Below are 15,153 nucleotides of genomic sequence, written 5' to 3'. Positions count from 1 at the left end.
AGCATGGATGGGCATGGATTGGAAGGGCAGGACTCAGGGAGAGGGGAATTGCTGCATAGGGATGAATGGAGGGCACAGATGGGCATGGATGGATATGGATTGCAGGGCAGGCCTCAGGCAGAGAGGGGAAATGCTGGATAGGGATGAATGGAGGGGGCAGGTGACAGACAAACATGGATGGCCATGGATTGGGAGGGCACGACTCAGGGACAGAGGGGAATTGCTGGAAAAGGATGAATGGAGGGGGCAGGGGACAGATGGCCATGGATTGGGAGGGCACGGCTCACACACACACTCGCTTGGTGTCATACACTCACTCTCACAGAGAATCTGTGTCTCACACACACACTCTCTCTCTTGCCCACACACACACACTCTCTCACACTGTGTCTCACATACAGACTTGCACACACTCTCATTCTCACACACACTCTCTCACAAACACACTCACACCCAGACTCACTCTCTCTCACACACTCACACTTTCACTCTGACTCTCAAACAGTCACTCTCACATACACTCTCCCAAACATACACACTCCAAGGAAAACCTTGCTAGCGCCCGTTTCATTTGTGTCAGAAACGGGCCTTTTTTACTAGTGTTTTGATAAATGATACTAATATTAGTGCAGTTCAAACTTGTATTTATTTCTCAACATTAGTCACAAAAGCCACTTATCTTACTTGTAAAGATGTCTTCTGCCTGGGTATCCATCATTACTAATGTAGTATCTGCAAAATAAAAGATTATATATGTGTCCATTAAAAAATGAATGTATAAAGTAGTGATGACCCCAATTCATGAAGGAGGTTCACTCATACTACTCCAAAGAATAGACATACTGGGTGGTCCATCTAGTCTATTATCCTGTTTCCAACAGTGGCCCAATCTAGGTCACAGTAGCAACATTCCATACTACTAGTCCCAGGGCAAGCAGGCCATAATAGTAGATGATGGCAGAGAAAGACCGGTATGGTCCATCCAGTCTGCCCAACAAGATAAACTCATATGTGCTACTTTATCTGTATACCTGATAATATACATGGGGTCAATATTCAAGGGGGTTTAACTAGGCAAGAGAGACTCCTGTCTGGTTAAACACTGCTGAATTGGATGGTCATTGATATTCAGTGGCACTTAATTGGGTCATGTCACAAAATGCTTAGCCACCCGCCTGGGGTTACCCCACAGCCACTTAGAGGGTCTATCCCCAGTACAGCTCAGGTCTGCCTAAACCTGCCTCTTGTGCTCTATACTAGCACCCTCCTCCCACTGGCTAGGTCACAACAGCCTTTGGGCAAGTCTTCCGCTCTCAAAATATCCCCAGTGATTTCTAGGTTACTGGGGCCACACTCCCAGTGGTCCCACAGTTCCCAGAAAGCACTCACAGACCCAACACACAAACCACCAAGATTCTTTATCAGTCCAGACAGACAGAGGCAATAAATAATTGTCTATTGTTTTTAAAATATATATTGAACAATGAACAAAAAATGTGCAATCAGCAAACAATAACAGATAACTGAAATATGGATCAATTATAACACTAACTAAACATTTCTTTACTTTCTAAAAAGTACCTGGGGAGATCAGGACATATAGCTGCTGACAAGCTATCAAATATAATTGTTTTTTACAGGGCTTTAGCAAAGAGCTTACTCTCTCTCTTCTCCCAGGCTGAAACTAGAGAAAAAGCTAGTAAAATCCCCCCCCCCCCCCAAAAAAAAAAGAGCTCCTGGGCCAATTAGAGCCTAGAATAGTCACATTAAAAAAATTGGTTACATCACTACAGGCATCTCTTTTATCTGTGTGATAACTAAAAGAAGGAGAGGTCAGTCCTCTGTAACAGCTTTAAGCATAAACATGTACCACCTGCTGGCCAAACAAGAGGAATATACTTCCAAATTAATTTAGGTAGTTTACAGGCTTAAAACACACTGTTCTGTCACAGGTCATACTGCTGAATATGAGTTCTAACTGGCCATTGTAAAAGCAGCTAGGTAGGGGCAGTCTGGGGGCGGAGCTTGGGCAGAGCTACTACTTAGCAGTTAGCAGCAATATTCAGCAAAAATGCTGTCCTAACTTTATCTGCCGAGTTAATTGGGCCCTGGTCTCAATAACGGCCAGTGACTAGTTAACTTCTTAGTTGCCACACTAACCCAGATATTCAATGCTAGAGACTGGACATACCCCAGTTTTGAACATCTGAGGGTTAATTCAGCCCATGGCTGTGAACAGCTTATAAGCCACTTACTACCATGGACTGGCCAAATGCAAGTATCTCTACAGTGCTTACATGTTTATGGGTACTTTATATCTGCCTGTTTGCAAGCTGATTTTTAAAGTGGAAATTCATGTGGCGTCCAGTGCCATGTGTGTGTTCTGCCCCACTTACCTTTACTCAAGCTAAGCTTTAGTAAACAACCCCCTAAGTGTTTTAGACTGTAAACCACTATAAACTTTGTTTCGTATAGCGGTATACTAAATATGTGATAAACCATAAACAAATACAAATTCAATGCTACATTTATTTGGGTGTAAATACTTACATAGAGTCCTTGGTTACAGATGCTATATTTATCACTTCCCACTTTCCATTTGTGATCAGTTCTGCTTTTTGCGTCTAAGAATAAAAGAGGTTCATTATAAGTCCTTAGAGACCTCAAAATATCAAATCCTGTATGAATAGCATATCAGTTTTGTACTCACCCCATTACCATTCTTAAAGTAATGAATGTGCTTGTAACCTGCATCATTGCTGAAGACTCTATAATAACTTATGCCATCTGGTGCAAAATGGGGCTCAGAAGGTTGAAACTGAAAGACAATTTTGGACAAACATATATATATATATATTGATCTGAGGAGTAGAGTCATGTGAAAATATCTGCAGCAAAAGCAGCAGAAAGGAGGTTTTGCATATTTCAATAACTGTATGGAAAAAATACAAATGTCCAAACTTAACAACAGTTTCTCCGATGTCTTTTGCTCAGCATCTCAAGTCTGTCCTTACCATTACCCTGGGTATATCAGTCTAAATCATGCTTGTTTTAGGTTTGTAACTACACCTGCTCTCTGCACTTTACTCAGATTTTCAGAAGCCTGATACCATCATATTGTCCACCCAGTGGCTTGATTCTCTCCTCTCTGGCTGTAGGAAGTTTGATATGACTGAGCAAATACTCAAGCTACCTTCTTCATTTTTTCTGCTTGTTAACCCTTCATTGCCTTGTCACTGTGGTCTGTGATTGTCCCACAAATGTTTACATTTAATTATGGTTTGGTTACCAACACCATTGCTGATAGGTTGTCCCAGGCATCTATCACTCTCTTAACAATGATGTAGGTTCTCATGTTTCCTCTGAGTCTTCCTTCCTTCAAAATCATATTTATTTATTTTGAATTTCTTATGTACTGCAATACAGAACTAGTCGGATCAGTCCAGTTTACACAAATCAGACACATAGTAAAAACATAAATCACTAACAGAAAATATACCACACACTAATCAGTCCATTATCCATCCTCACAACAAATAGATATGGGACTTGATATACCTTTCTGTGGTTTTTGCAACTACATTCAAAGCTGTTTACATAGTATATACAGGTACTTAGTTGTACCTGGGGCAATGGAGGGTTATGTGACTTGCCCAGAGTCCCAAGGTGCTACAGTGGGAATCAAAACCCAGTTTTCAAGGAACAATGTCTGCTGCACTAACCACTAGGCTACTCCTCCACTCTCTACTGCAAACCTCTTTAAAAAATTAAAGAGTAACATTCAGGGCACAAGAAACTTCTTGCAAATTTTCTCTAAAGTCATCTCAATTCAGTTGTAGTACACATTCTATCTTGTGGCATTAGGGACTATAGGTACTCAGTTTTTTCCTGACAATATCAGCACACTGTGTGCTATGAGCTGCTTCGTTCCACAAAGCAAAGCAATTTGACATGGTTTAACAATTAATTGTTTTGAGGTTCTGGTCTTTATTTGCTGTCTCATCTTCATTAACTGCCACAAGATTAAGGGTCAATACTGTCTTTACCATCACCGCATTTGGCTACAAATTGGCCAGTCAGTAAATTTTACCTTATCTAGTGGATCCTCACTTTCAGTACAAAAATCTGAAAATACTGGCTCCTATGAAGAAAATTCACCACTTTCTGCTTCATTCAGTAAGCTATACACACTGAATCAAGCATTGTGATGATAATGTCATGCATATGGTGTCCAGTCAAACTTTCATAAGTAGATCTTCGCTGGAAGGTTCATGGGTTGACCTAATATAATGTTACATCAAAGTAACTCTTGTGAGTTTTCCAGATGTTGGAAGTGTGCAAACAAAGGATACTTCATTAGATCTTAAAAGAGGAGTCAAGATGGTGTCTTGATTGGTTGGCTGTTTTTCTAACTTGTTTTGTGATATTTTTTTCTTATTTTGAGTAGTGTAGTGATGGTTAAGTAAAGCGTAACAGTGAGGGCTTATCCCTTGAAGCTGCCATCTTCCTAATGGTTAGCACAGTAACCAGGTTCAATTCACACTGCAGCCCCTTGACCCTGGGCTAGTTGCTTAACCCTCCATTGCCCCAGGTACAAAACTTAAATTGTGAGCCCACAAGGGACAGAGAAAGTATCTGTATGTAATACGTAAACTGCTTTGGTTGTACCATAGAAAGATGGTATATTAATAATTTTTTTTTCATGAAGGACTTTATTATTTTGGAGAGAAGGGGTGTCTAGGGAGCAATCAGCATCTCTCACTCTCTTCCCTCGCTACCTTCTGTGCTGCTGAATGTTTGTCTTTACCATTAGCCATTATGGCAGTGGCAACAATTTACAACTTCTTCCTCTTTTCAGCACCAGAGCCTTCCCTCTGCTATGTCCTAATCTCTATAACTGAACTTCAAGTTTCTGGCATGGGTGGGATGTGTCAGAAGGATGGCTCCAGGACCACAATGAATAAAGGTAAAGATAACATTTACGAGTGCAAGAGATGGAAGAAAAGGGACAGGAATAGATACTTGACTGCAGAATGGGGAGTGGGAAGAGTGAAGAAGAGATGTTGGACAGTGGGGGTGGACAGCTGATGAGAGATGCATCTGCAGTAATCAGGTCCACGGGATGGTTTAGGTCTGCAAGTGGTAGTAGTATGAAGACTGGCATACATGTAATTTATTTATTTATTTGTTGCATTTGTATCCCACATTTTCCCACCTATTTGCAGGCTCAATGTGGCTTACAATATTCCATCATGGGATTCGCCATTCAAGAGTAAAGAAACAATTGGTATTACATAAAGAACAAGTATAACATAATAGAGTTAAGCAATCTGGTATAAAAAGAAAACAATCAGAATATCAGGTAAGTGGTGATGCGATACAATTCCTATTATTGATCATTGTGGTATCGCAGGGGTGTGCTGGTAAATTGTTAACAGGGGGCTCTCTCTCTCGCCAGCAAAGTAAAAGAGAATTCAGGAGGGGCCCAAGCCCACATTTTGGGATCCATTTGTTAAAGTAGCCATGGAGAACCGGCTCCCAAAATTCTTAAAAACTTAACAAACAGCTCTCGAGAGCCTGTGAGAGCCTGCTCCAGCACACCACTGGTGGTATGCCTTGTTGAAGAGATAAGTCCAGTGATTTTCGAAAGGTGATTAGGTCGTAAATAGTTTTCAGGTCAAGTGGCAGTGCATTCCACAGCTGCGTGCTCATGTTGGAAAAGCTGCATGCATGTGTTAGTCTGTATCTTAGTCTTTTACAGCTGGGGAAGTGAAGATTTAGTAATGACTAATGAGCTCAGAATCTTGTTACTATTACAGCCTAAATGTAATTTAGAGGTCCTTTTACCAAGCTGCTGGAAAAAGGGTCCTGCGCTAGCGTCAGGGACCATTTTTCCCATGCACCAGGGCCCTTTTTACTGCAGCCGGTAAAAAGACCCCAGGCACACATGGACATGCGGTAAAAGTACTCTTACCACATGGCCATGTGACAGGGAGCCCTTACTGCCACCCACTGAGATGGCAATAAGGGCTGTTGTGCTAACCTAGCTGTAACCGGGCAGCACATGGTGATACCCAATTACCGCCGGGTTACTGCAACACAAGCCATTTCCAAGGGTTTTCTTTTTCTCCCGATGTTGCGCGCTCAGGGTGGGACTACCACCGGCGGCCATGTTGGGCCAGCAGTAATCCCGGAGGAGCGAGCAGTAAGCCCGTGTTAGGCTTACCGCCACTCTGTAAAAGGGCCCCTTAGTTACTAGGCTATTTGATAATTTCAAATAAAACTTGTCACATTAGAAGTTACCAAAATAAGAAATGTGTTAAAGTAATGATGTTATCTGTTATTCTAGTATTTTATAATGCAGGGGTTCTCAACGCAGTCCTCGGACATACGCAACCAATCAGGTTTTCAGGATACCCACAATGAATTTGCGTACACTGTCTTCATTTTATGCAAATTGATCTCATGTATATTAATTGTGGACATCTTAAAAATCAGACTACCTTGGTGTGTCTGAGGACTGAGTTGAGAACCCCTGCTTTATAGAATGGGTGCCACGTGGAGGGGCATAATCAAAAGGGACGCCCAAGTTTTCCTGGGGACGTCCTCGCAGGATGGCGCCAGCAAGGGGCGGGGAAACCCGTATCGAAACAAGATAGGCAGCCATCTTTCATTTCAATAATATGGTCAGGGACGCCCAAATCAGCAAATTTAGGTCGACCTTAGAGATGGTCGTCCCCAGGACTTGGTCGTTTCTGATTTTCAGGGATAATGGAAAGCGAGGACGCCCATCTCAGAAACGACCAAATCCAAGCGATTTGGTCATGGGAGGAGCCAGCATTCATAGTGCACTGGTCCCACTAACTGAATGGAAAAAGCCCTTCCCTTACCAATTACTTAGCGATTTGGAAAGGAACGGGCATGCATGAAGGAAATTGCATGCAAATGAGCTAACATTTGCACACGATTTCCTTCCTAAAGAGGGGAACCCAGAGCAGAGCAGCCAAGCATTATGCGTGGCTGCTCTGCGCATGCCAAAGATGGCTTTATACATGCAGACAAGCTGTGTGTATAATAGCTGTCTACAACCTTAAATAAATTGCCATCTACAACCTTAGAAAAATACAAGTCCAGGTGAAAACATCCAAGTGCTCGTCAGGGATGTTTTTTTTTTTTTTTAGTATGGGTGAAGGATGTCCTTCGCTATGCCTCAGTCCCTGCAACGGCAGTTGAGGATGTCCAAAATGTGATGTTTCTGTGAGAAGACTGTCCATGCCTGGATGTTTCTGTGAGAAGGATATCTATACCTGCTATGCCTCTGACACCCCCTTTATTTATTTGGATTTTGGATCACAAGTAGCAGCAGTGGGATTTGAACTGCCCACCTCTGGATTGCAAGAACAGTGTTCTAACCACTAGGCCACTACTCCACTCCTACACTCCCCTCCCTTGAAATTTGGCCGTTCCTGTGGAGGGGGTGGGGCAGTTCAGGAGATCCAAAATGTCTGAAAGAAGGCCGTCCACGCCTTTGTTATGCCTCCGGTGACACACACATACCTCCCCCCCAGGGACCTGCATACTGCCCCCCCCCCCACCGGCATTTACCTGGTGGTAATCAGGAGTACCGCGTGCTGCCTGGTTACTACTGGGTTAGCGCAGGAGCCCTTACCACCACATCAATGGGTAGCAGTAAGTGCCCCCCCCCCCCCAAATAAAACATGGCCGCATGGCAAATGGTTTATTTACCACACGGCCATTTCTTTTTTAAAAAAAAGACAGCTTTTTACCCACTGCAGTAAAAGAGGCCTCAGCGCGCATCAAAAACAAGGCCCCTTTTACCGCAGCTTAGCAAAAGGGGCCCACAAATAAATGCAGAGAATGGGTAGGGACTGCACCTTGCACCTGATGTGGAATACAGCAAAACAACTCCAGCTCAACAGCAGTAAATAACCACATCATGTTAATGCTTGTAGAGAATATACTCCCTAATACCTGCTGTATCTGAATGCAACACACCTTGAGCTCCTACTGAAAAGGCGAGAGCCAAATCCAAATAAATAGAAAGACAGCTTTCTTATCATAAGGACATAAATTATAAATGTGAGCTACCATTAAAACATGTTATTTTACCACAGGTCCTATTTTATTCAGTGAGACCTAATTACTAATATCTGGGCTAACTGTAAATTAACACATCTTAACAGCAGCCTATGTTGATAACTTCCTCCATAGTTTTACATTTTATCTAATACATCACCTCAGTGCTTTGCTTTGCGTTGCTCTACTTATTTCCAGCTCAGAAAATCAGCTTGAAAAAAAAAATATCTATCTGCTTAACCTACAGAAAAAGGCTGGATGCCAAAATATTAAGATGCAAACCCCTCCCCCACCACAAAAGCAAACCAGAAATAGTGCTCCTGTTGATACTGAAACATACCAAACCATAGTAGACTCCACACACTAAAGACTTCCAGCCCTGCTGTTGATCAGTAAGAGCTGGAAAAATGTTTCATCTTTAAAATCCTGTCAGAAATCAAGACATGAAGGGAAACCAATTCCCACACAGGTCTACATTCTGTGCACATCACCCTGAATGTCAGTAAATGGAAGCTATAAGCTCTTTTGCAAAATCTTCACCATAAGTATTTATCACCTTTATGTTGCTCATACTCTTATTTTAAATTTTATTTTTACATAGTGCTTTGTAGACTGAATACTTACAGTACCAATCCATCCAGATTGACTTTCTTCTCTATAGTTATAGTCCTTGATACAATAAAACAGCAAAAAAAGATATGAATAAATAATACATCTAATATATTTTATGAATATAGCATATTATTAGCCCCTGCTTCTCTGTATTCTAACACTTGTAAACATCATCCATTATTTTTTTTAAATTTCACTTAATACTAAGGGACATATTTTCAAAAGTGTACTACCTGCTTAAACAGCTAGTCAGAAATCACCATTAGAAAGTGGGAAATGATTGGCAACTACACCTTGCAGTTAATGCAGGGGGTGGTACCAGATATTAAGCGTCAACACAGCAGAAAACCTACAACATTTAAGCCCATATCAAGAGGTACAGTTGACTGCATCCCACATTTACCTACAGCTCAAATATGGTTGTGACATTTTACCCCATGTTAAAGCACAGATGTCTTTCCTAAACTTCCAGGCGCGCCCTCAGCAATTACCACATTGGTTTTGCACCTACTTTTTGCAGTTAAAACACAAAATGTTAGCACATCTTACTAAATCAGATGAATCATTTATGAGCAGCCCTATTTTAGACAGGACATAGAAATAGGAATTGAGATATGGAGGTCAGCGCATCTCAAGGTCACCAGTGTTTTAGAACAGAATCCGCTGACATAGAACCTGTTCTAAAATACAGGAGAAATGGATGTTTATGAGCCAATGCGTGAGTATACACATACATTTTAGAAAAATAAATGTATGTAAGCCACCATATAACTGATTATCTTTGTGAAATTAGAAACATGGGGGCCCTTTTACAAAGGCGCAGTAAAAAGTGGTCTGCGCTACTTTTAGCAGGCGATTTTCCCACGCGCTCAGGCCACCTCTGAGCGCGTCTGCCAAAAAGCCAAATTTCTAATTTTGGCAATAATGGCCAGGCGCTAAGTCCAGAATTAGCTCTGGCCATTTACTGCATGAGCCCTTATCGTCTCCTATGTAAATCTCCCCCACCTCCTATGTAAACTGCCCCTGTAGTAGAAAATAGTAGGGCTGACTTGGCACGCGCCTTTTTAAGAGGGTCCCATAATCAGTTATTATCCAGACACTGTCAAAAGGACTGGGTTTCCTTGCCATTTTAATATTAATAATCATCATCATAATAATGAAATGATCATAATAATAATACTTCTCCTTATGTTCTGCAAACACTTGGTCAGTTTTCTGTGAGTATAACAACTTCAACAGCTTAATATAATATCTAATAGGTACACCAGGCTATAGCTAGATCAAATAGTTCTGAAACAAAACAGTTTTGCATTTGTGTGTTGGGGGTGGGGGAATCAAAAACCATTGAGGGATAAAGAAGCAACTGCTCCTAATCCAGTGGTGAGCTGTTTACCAAATGAGCTTGGTAGCAGGTGCACTCCTGATGCTGTTTTTTTTAGGGCATAGACGTTTAGTCCCCTTCTGAAAACAATATGTTTATAAACTTGGCATTCCCTTGTCCTGCCTAAAAATGCCCAGACCATGCTCCCTTGCTATCTACATGCACCAAGGTTTCATACGTGCAATACTTGCTTTGTAAAGTGGGGACTTACATTTAAGTGCCAGTTTATGCACTTATCAAATAGGGCTTGTAAAACGACGCCAACATGTTTAGGGAAACAGTAAGCTAATGGTACATACCGGTGCACATTCCCATGCTCTTGTGTTTGGTTGATGGTCACAAATGACTAGGATGGACACATTCTGTATTCTTCTAAGCCACTGAAGGCATATCCTTTCATCTGTTACCCAGGTCACAACACTCAAATAATAATCACTACAAAGGAAAAGATACATTAAGCATTTCAACTGAAAGAGAAAGCAATAATGAACTGGAAAGTTGAGAATTGCCTTCCCCATATATATTAACTTTCATTTAAAATCTTCAAAGCCATTTACATTGGTAAAAAATAATTTTACCTACGCAAATTGGTGGTTTGAAAATTTCCTTCCCTTGATGTGGCGAAAGTCTACTCATCATTTGAGAATGTATATACCTCTAGCTACACAGAGTACATAAGTAAGTACATAAGGGGAGACATTGAGGCATATTTTCAAAGCACTTAGACTTACAAAGTTACAAAGCAACTTATGGAATTCTGTATGTCTAAGTCCTTTGAAAATGAGCCCTATTGTCTAGGCCCAATCGTAGATGCAGGAAGAAAATAACATTCATAGGCTGGTACTTACTAAACTGTGATAAAATTGCATTTTACCAAAGCTCAGTTTACTGCACAAATCACTAGCCAATGGTATCTAAATAGCATAATTAATAAACTGAGCAGTAAATTTATTAATTTATTTTTTGCATTGCTACAGCTGGGCAAGTCAGGCCTGTAACATTTGAAAGGGGACAAAGGTCTACTGACGATTATATCCTACCCCCCAATCCCTCCAGCAAACTCTCCCACCTGATTAGACTCACCTCTGATTTAGACCTCCTACCCAGATCAGAAACTCCCCAATTCCAGTCCTCCATATTAGACTCCCCCCCCCCCCCCCATCCTCTCAATGAAGACCTCATTCCCAAAATCAGATTTTTCTTTGTTCCATTTTCTCCCAGCGCTTATTTGGCAGCTTGAACCCAAGTGGCAGTACCACAAAGCTAATGCTAGGGGTCAAGAGATCACTCCTGACCCCCTCCCCCCACTAGTGAGATCCCAATAGGTACCAGTGGATTGGGGAGGCACACAAAGAAGTTCTGGTTTGGAGGGCAGGAGGTTGACCCCTAGCAGTAGTACTGGAAGACTACTGCTAGATGTCAGAGTCACCATTTTGAAATCCATCAGCTATAGGGACAGAAGCGAAGGAGGACTGATCTCCCTCCACTCAAGTGTTCCTGTTGGGGCCTGATCCTGGGGGGGGGGGGGGGGGGGGACGACTTATCCTTGGCGTGTCTGATCTTGGGGTGGTCTTGATTGTGGGGGAGTAATGTCCAGAGGGAGTGCTCATCAGATGGAGGGGTACTGTTTGGGGCTACAGGACAGTGGCGTAGGAAGGGGGAGCGGTCCGCCCCAGGTGCACGCCGCTGGGGGGCTGTCGGCTCCGCTGGTTCCCTGCTCCCTCTGCCCCGGAACAGGTTACTTCCTGTTCCGGGGCAGAGACAGCAGGGAACCAGCGGAGCTGACGCAGCTCCCAGCGACGTGCAGTCGGGGCGGATCAGCCCTCCTGCCCGCTCCCCGCTTTCCTATGCTAGTAAGAATGCGCTCCGGCGGGATGCGCACTGAGGGGGGAGCCGTGCTGCACCCGGCGGGTGGGGGGTGTGCGCAGCGGTGACCCGCCCCGGGTGTCAGCCACCCTCGCTACGGCACTGCTACAGGACCAGGGGATGATCTAGCTGGGGGGTTGGAAAGTTGTGCCATCACAAAAGACCTTTACATACTTTAGTAAACCTGTCCCTTTGCATCTTATTGTAGATCTGCCTCTGGTACTAACTTTACCCATTTGTGTCTTATTTTGTCAAAATATATATAGGTAATTATGACAGAATCATTATCCTATTTTTTTTTTCATTTCCCCTCCAGATCCCTTCAGAGTGCATTCAGGTGCAGAAACTGAAATCACTGGAAATGTCCAGCTAAAAAGAGGAAACCATCAATATTTTTTTAATGAATTTTTACAACTTAAGCAAGCATCCACTTGTACAGAAAAGAAGTAATTAACCAGATTACAAAGCGCAATGTATATAATATAAAGTTAAAGGAAATGTACTTCTTCAGGCCAAAAAATCTGGAGAGCATCAAATAGTATAAAGGAGAAAAAAAAGGTTAAAAAAAATCTAAAAAAAGAATTCCTGCAGGACTAAAAATACACAGAAACTAACAATTTAGAGCTAATGGGGACCACTGGAACAGTAAACAGAGGCTCCACAGGACTTCTTCTAGCACTTAAGAAAGCAGACAACTGTGATGAAATAAAAAATATATATACTTTTAGATTGATATTTGACCACATACGTACTAGGAAATTTCAGTAAAAACATAGGGCCTTTGCATGCCTAGAATTGGTAGGATGTGATTTAATGGCTGAAACATTTATGCAAACTGTTTGACGTTATTCTGGAGGGGGGGCAAGGGCACTGGGGTAGGTTGGGAAGGAAATGTTACAAATTTTGATGATGTGGTTATTGCCGCTACTGTTCAGATTATGTTTATTTCTTTTATTGCACTGTATACAGAGTTTGTTGGATACTTACATTGTTGAATCATCAATAAAAATTGTTGAAACATAAAAACATAGGGCCCCTTTTACTAAGCCACGTAAGCAACTACTCACACCCAAAATCGACTTATCACCTGACTACCGCATGGCTCTTGTGGTAATTTCATTTTTGGCGCACGTCTGAAAAATAATTTTTATTTTCTGGTGCACTTAGCGGACATGCACCAAGTGGCATCTGATGCGCGTAGATCCATACCGCCCAAATTCTTTAGCACCAGGTCTATGGCTGGCAGTAAGGTCAGAGATCCAAAATGGACACGCGGCAATTTTGATTTTGCCGCACATCCATTTTCGGGGAAACAAAAAAGAGGCCTTTTTTACAGGCGCGCTGAAAAATGGATTGGCACGCGCCCAAAACCCAAGCCTACACTACCACAAGCCACTTTTAAGTGTGCCTTTGTAAAAGGACCCCATAGCCCCTCTCTGTAATACACCTGGATACATTAATAAAAATTGTTTCTGTCTCTTCTATGTTTTAGTCTGTCTTTAGGTCTAGGGTTGAGGCCTGGGTGTTGAAATTACAAGAAGTATCTGCTACATTAGAGGCTCTGGGAAAAGACTCAAGTTCATATATGGAATTGGATTCTACTATGGTTAAAGATTTAGGGCTTCTTTTACAATTCTGAGAAGGAGGATAAATGGGCTTTGTTGTATTTGCCACGCCGGAATCGCTAGTGTGGCTTTCTAAATTATTTTTTAGTGCATCTACAAAAAAATGCCTTTTTTGCCAAAAACGGATGCTAGGCAAAATGAAAATTGCTGCGCATACATTTTGGGTCTGAGACCTTACCGCAAGCCATTGACCTAGCGGTATGGTCTCATGTGGTAACCGGGCGGTAAAGGTCAACGAGGGTAATACAGACCACGCATGAGTAGCGTGAGTGAAGAGATAGACGCCATTTCCTGCATACCATGGAGGGGACTGTTTTGGCCGAGGCCACAGAATTAAGTATGAAAGAACTGCAAGAGTCGAAGCCCCTGAAGACACCTTGAGCGAAACGCGTAGGGCATAGACAGCATTGACATTATTAACGTGAGAGAACAGCGGGAAAGAAGCAGCCTATTTAAAAATACAGAGAGACTCTTACGCACTGGCGAAGTGGTATAATAGCACGACGGAGCATGAAACGTACCAACAAGAGGAACAACAAGGTAAGTTCCAGCAGACTACAGACATAGATGTAAGAAGAGCACATAAAGACACTGTCCATATGCAAACATCTTGGATCCATGATCAAAAGAACTGAAAGACGCATTCACTTGCTAATAATTACAGTGGAAGAATTAAGACTGATAAGGAACCTTGCAATTTATTTATTATTTATTTTATTTTAGAACATTTATACCCTGCTTTTTGCCACTAAAAGCAGTCCCAAAGCGGCTTACAATGAACTAAGAAAACAAATACAATGACAGGAGAGGAGGTAGAGGAACAGAGGAGAAAGGGAAGGGAAAAGTAAAGTCCAAAATACAGATATGCTGGCAGGAAGGACTTCAATTGAGTGAACAGTGGCACCCGGCCACTCGAACCGTGGCAGGATGAGATGAGCGCGCCCGGACAGGCCAAGTCGAGAAAGCCGGCTGCAGAAGAAGTGGAAAGCAGCTCTTCAACTGCCTTCTCCAGCTCCACAGACGATGGATGCAGCAACCAGGCGACACAGATATTCTGCTTGCTTGGAAAGCTCTTTAAAATAGGAATATATCTAGCAGTGAGAAATATTTAAACAGAAATAAAGGGAAGGTAATTTCTTTGAAATCCATTAGCCCTGTAAATAGGTAAAGGTAAGAGACGTGAAATATGTGAAAATTAGGCAGGTTCAGAGGCAGATTCAGGCCCAGACAGGCAGCATCATTCTTAAGGGTCCTTTTACCAAGTTGTGATAAGCTCTAGCATACGTCTACCACAGCTTGAAAGGGCTTACCGCAGACGCGCTGAGGTGACCTTCTATAATTTTGCACTCTGTGCATGTATACTATGTGCTAAAAAGTTCTTACCTTTTTCATGGAGGGGTCATATTTGAGGGGTGGCAAATGGACACTTCTATGAAATCATTTAGCCTATGTGCTAAATGATTAGCATGCGATTAGCATGTGAGCCCTTATCACCTATGAAATAGGTGGCAGTAAAGGCTCACACATTAATCTTTTTTAATGGTCATGCTCTAATGGCAACATCAGTATGTG

At 42.2% G+C, this 15,153-nt stretch overlaps 1 protein-coding gene across 1 annotated transcript in view; it reads right to left on the bottom strand.

Annotated features, from left to right (window-relative positions):
- The window catches only part of DPP4 (dipeptidyl peptidase 4), a 187,345-nt gene that overhangs the window by 52,679 nt on the left and 119,513 nt on the right, over positions 1-15,153 (bottom strand). Inside the window, 5 exon segments of the mRNA XM_030209009.1 lie at positions 685-732; positions 2,551-2,624; positions 2,711-2,818; positions 8,722-8,766; positions 10,390-10,525. Of these exon segments, the coding sequence (XP_030064869.1) occupies positions 685-732; positions 2,551-2,624; positions 2,711-2,818; positions 8,722-8,766; positions 10,390-10,525 (411 nt within the window).

Source organism: Microcaecilia unicolor, chromosome 7 (genome assembly GCF_901765095.1).
Source record: "Microcaecilia unicolor chromosome 7, aMicUni1.1, whole genome shotgun sequence".
Taxonomy (NCBI): domain Eukaryota; kingdom Metazoa; phylum Chordata; class Amphibia; order Gymnophiona; family Siphonopidae; genus Microcaecilia; species Microcaecilia unicolor.
This window is presented reverse-complemented; position numbering and strand designations above follow the sequence as displayed.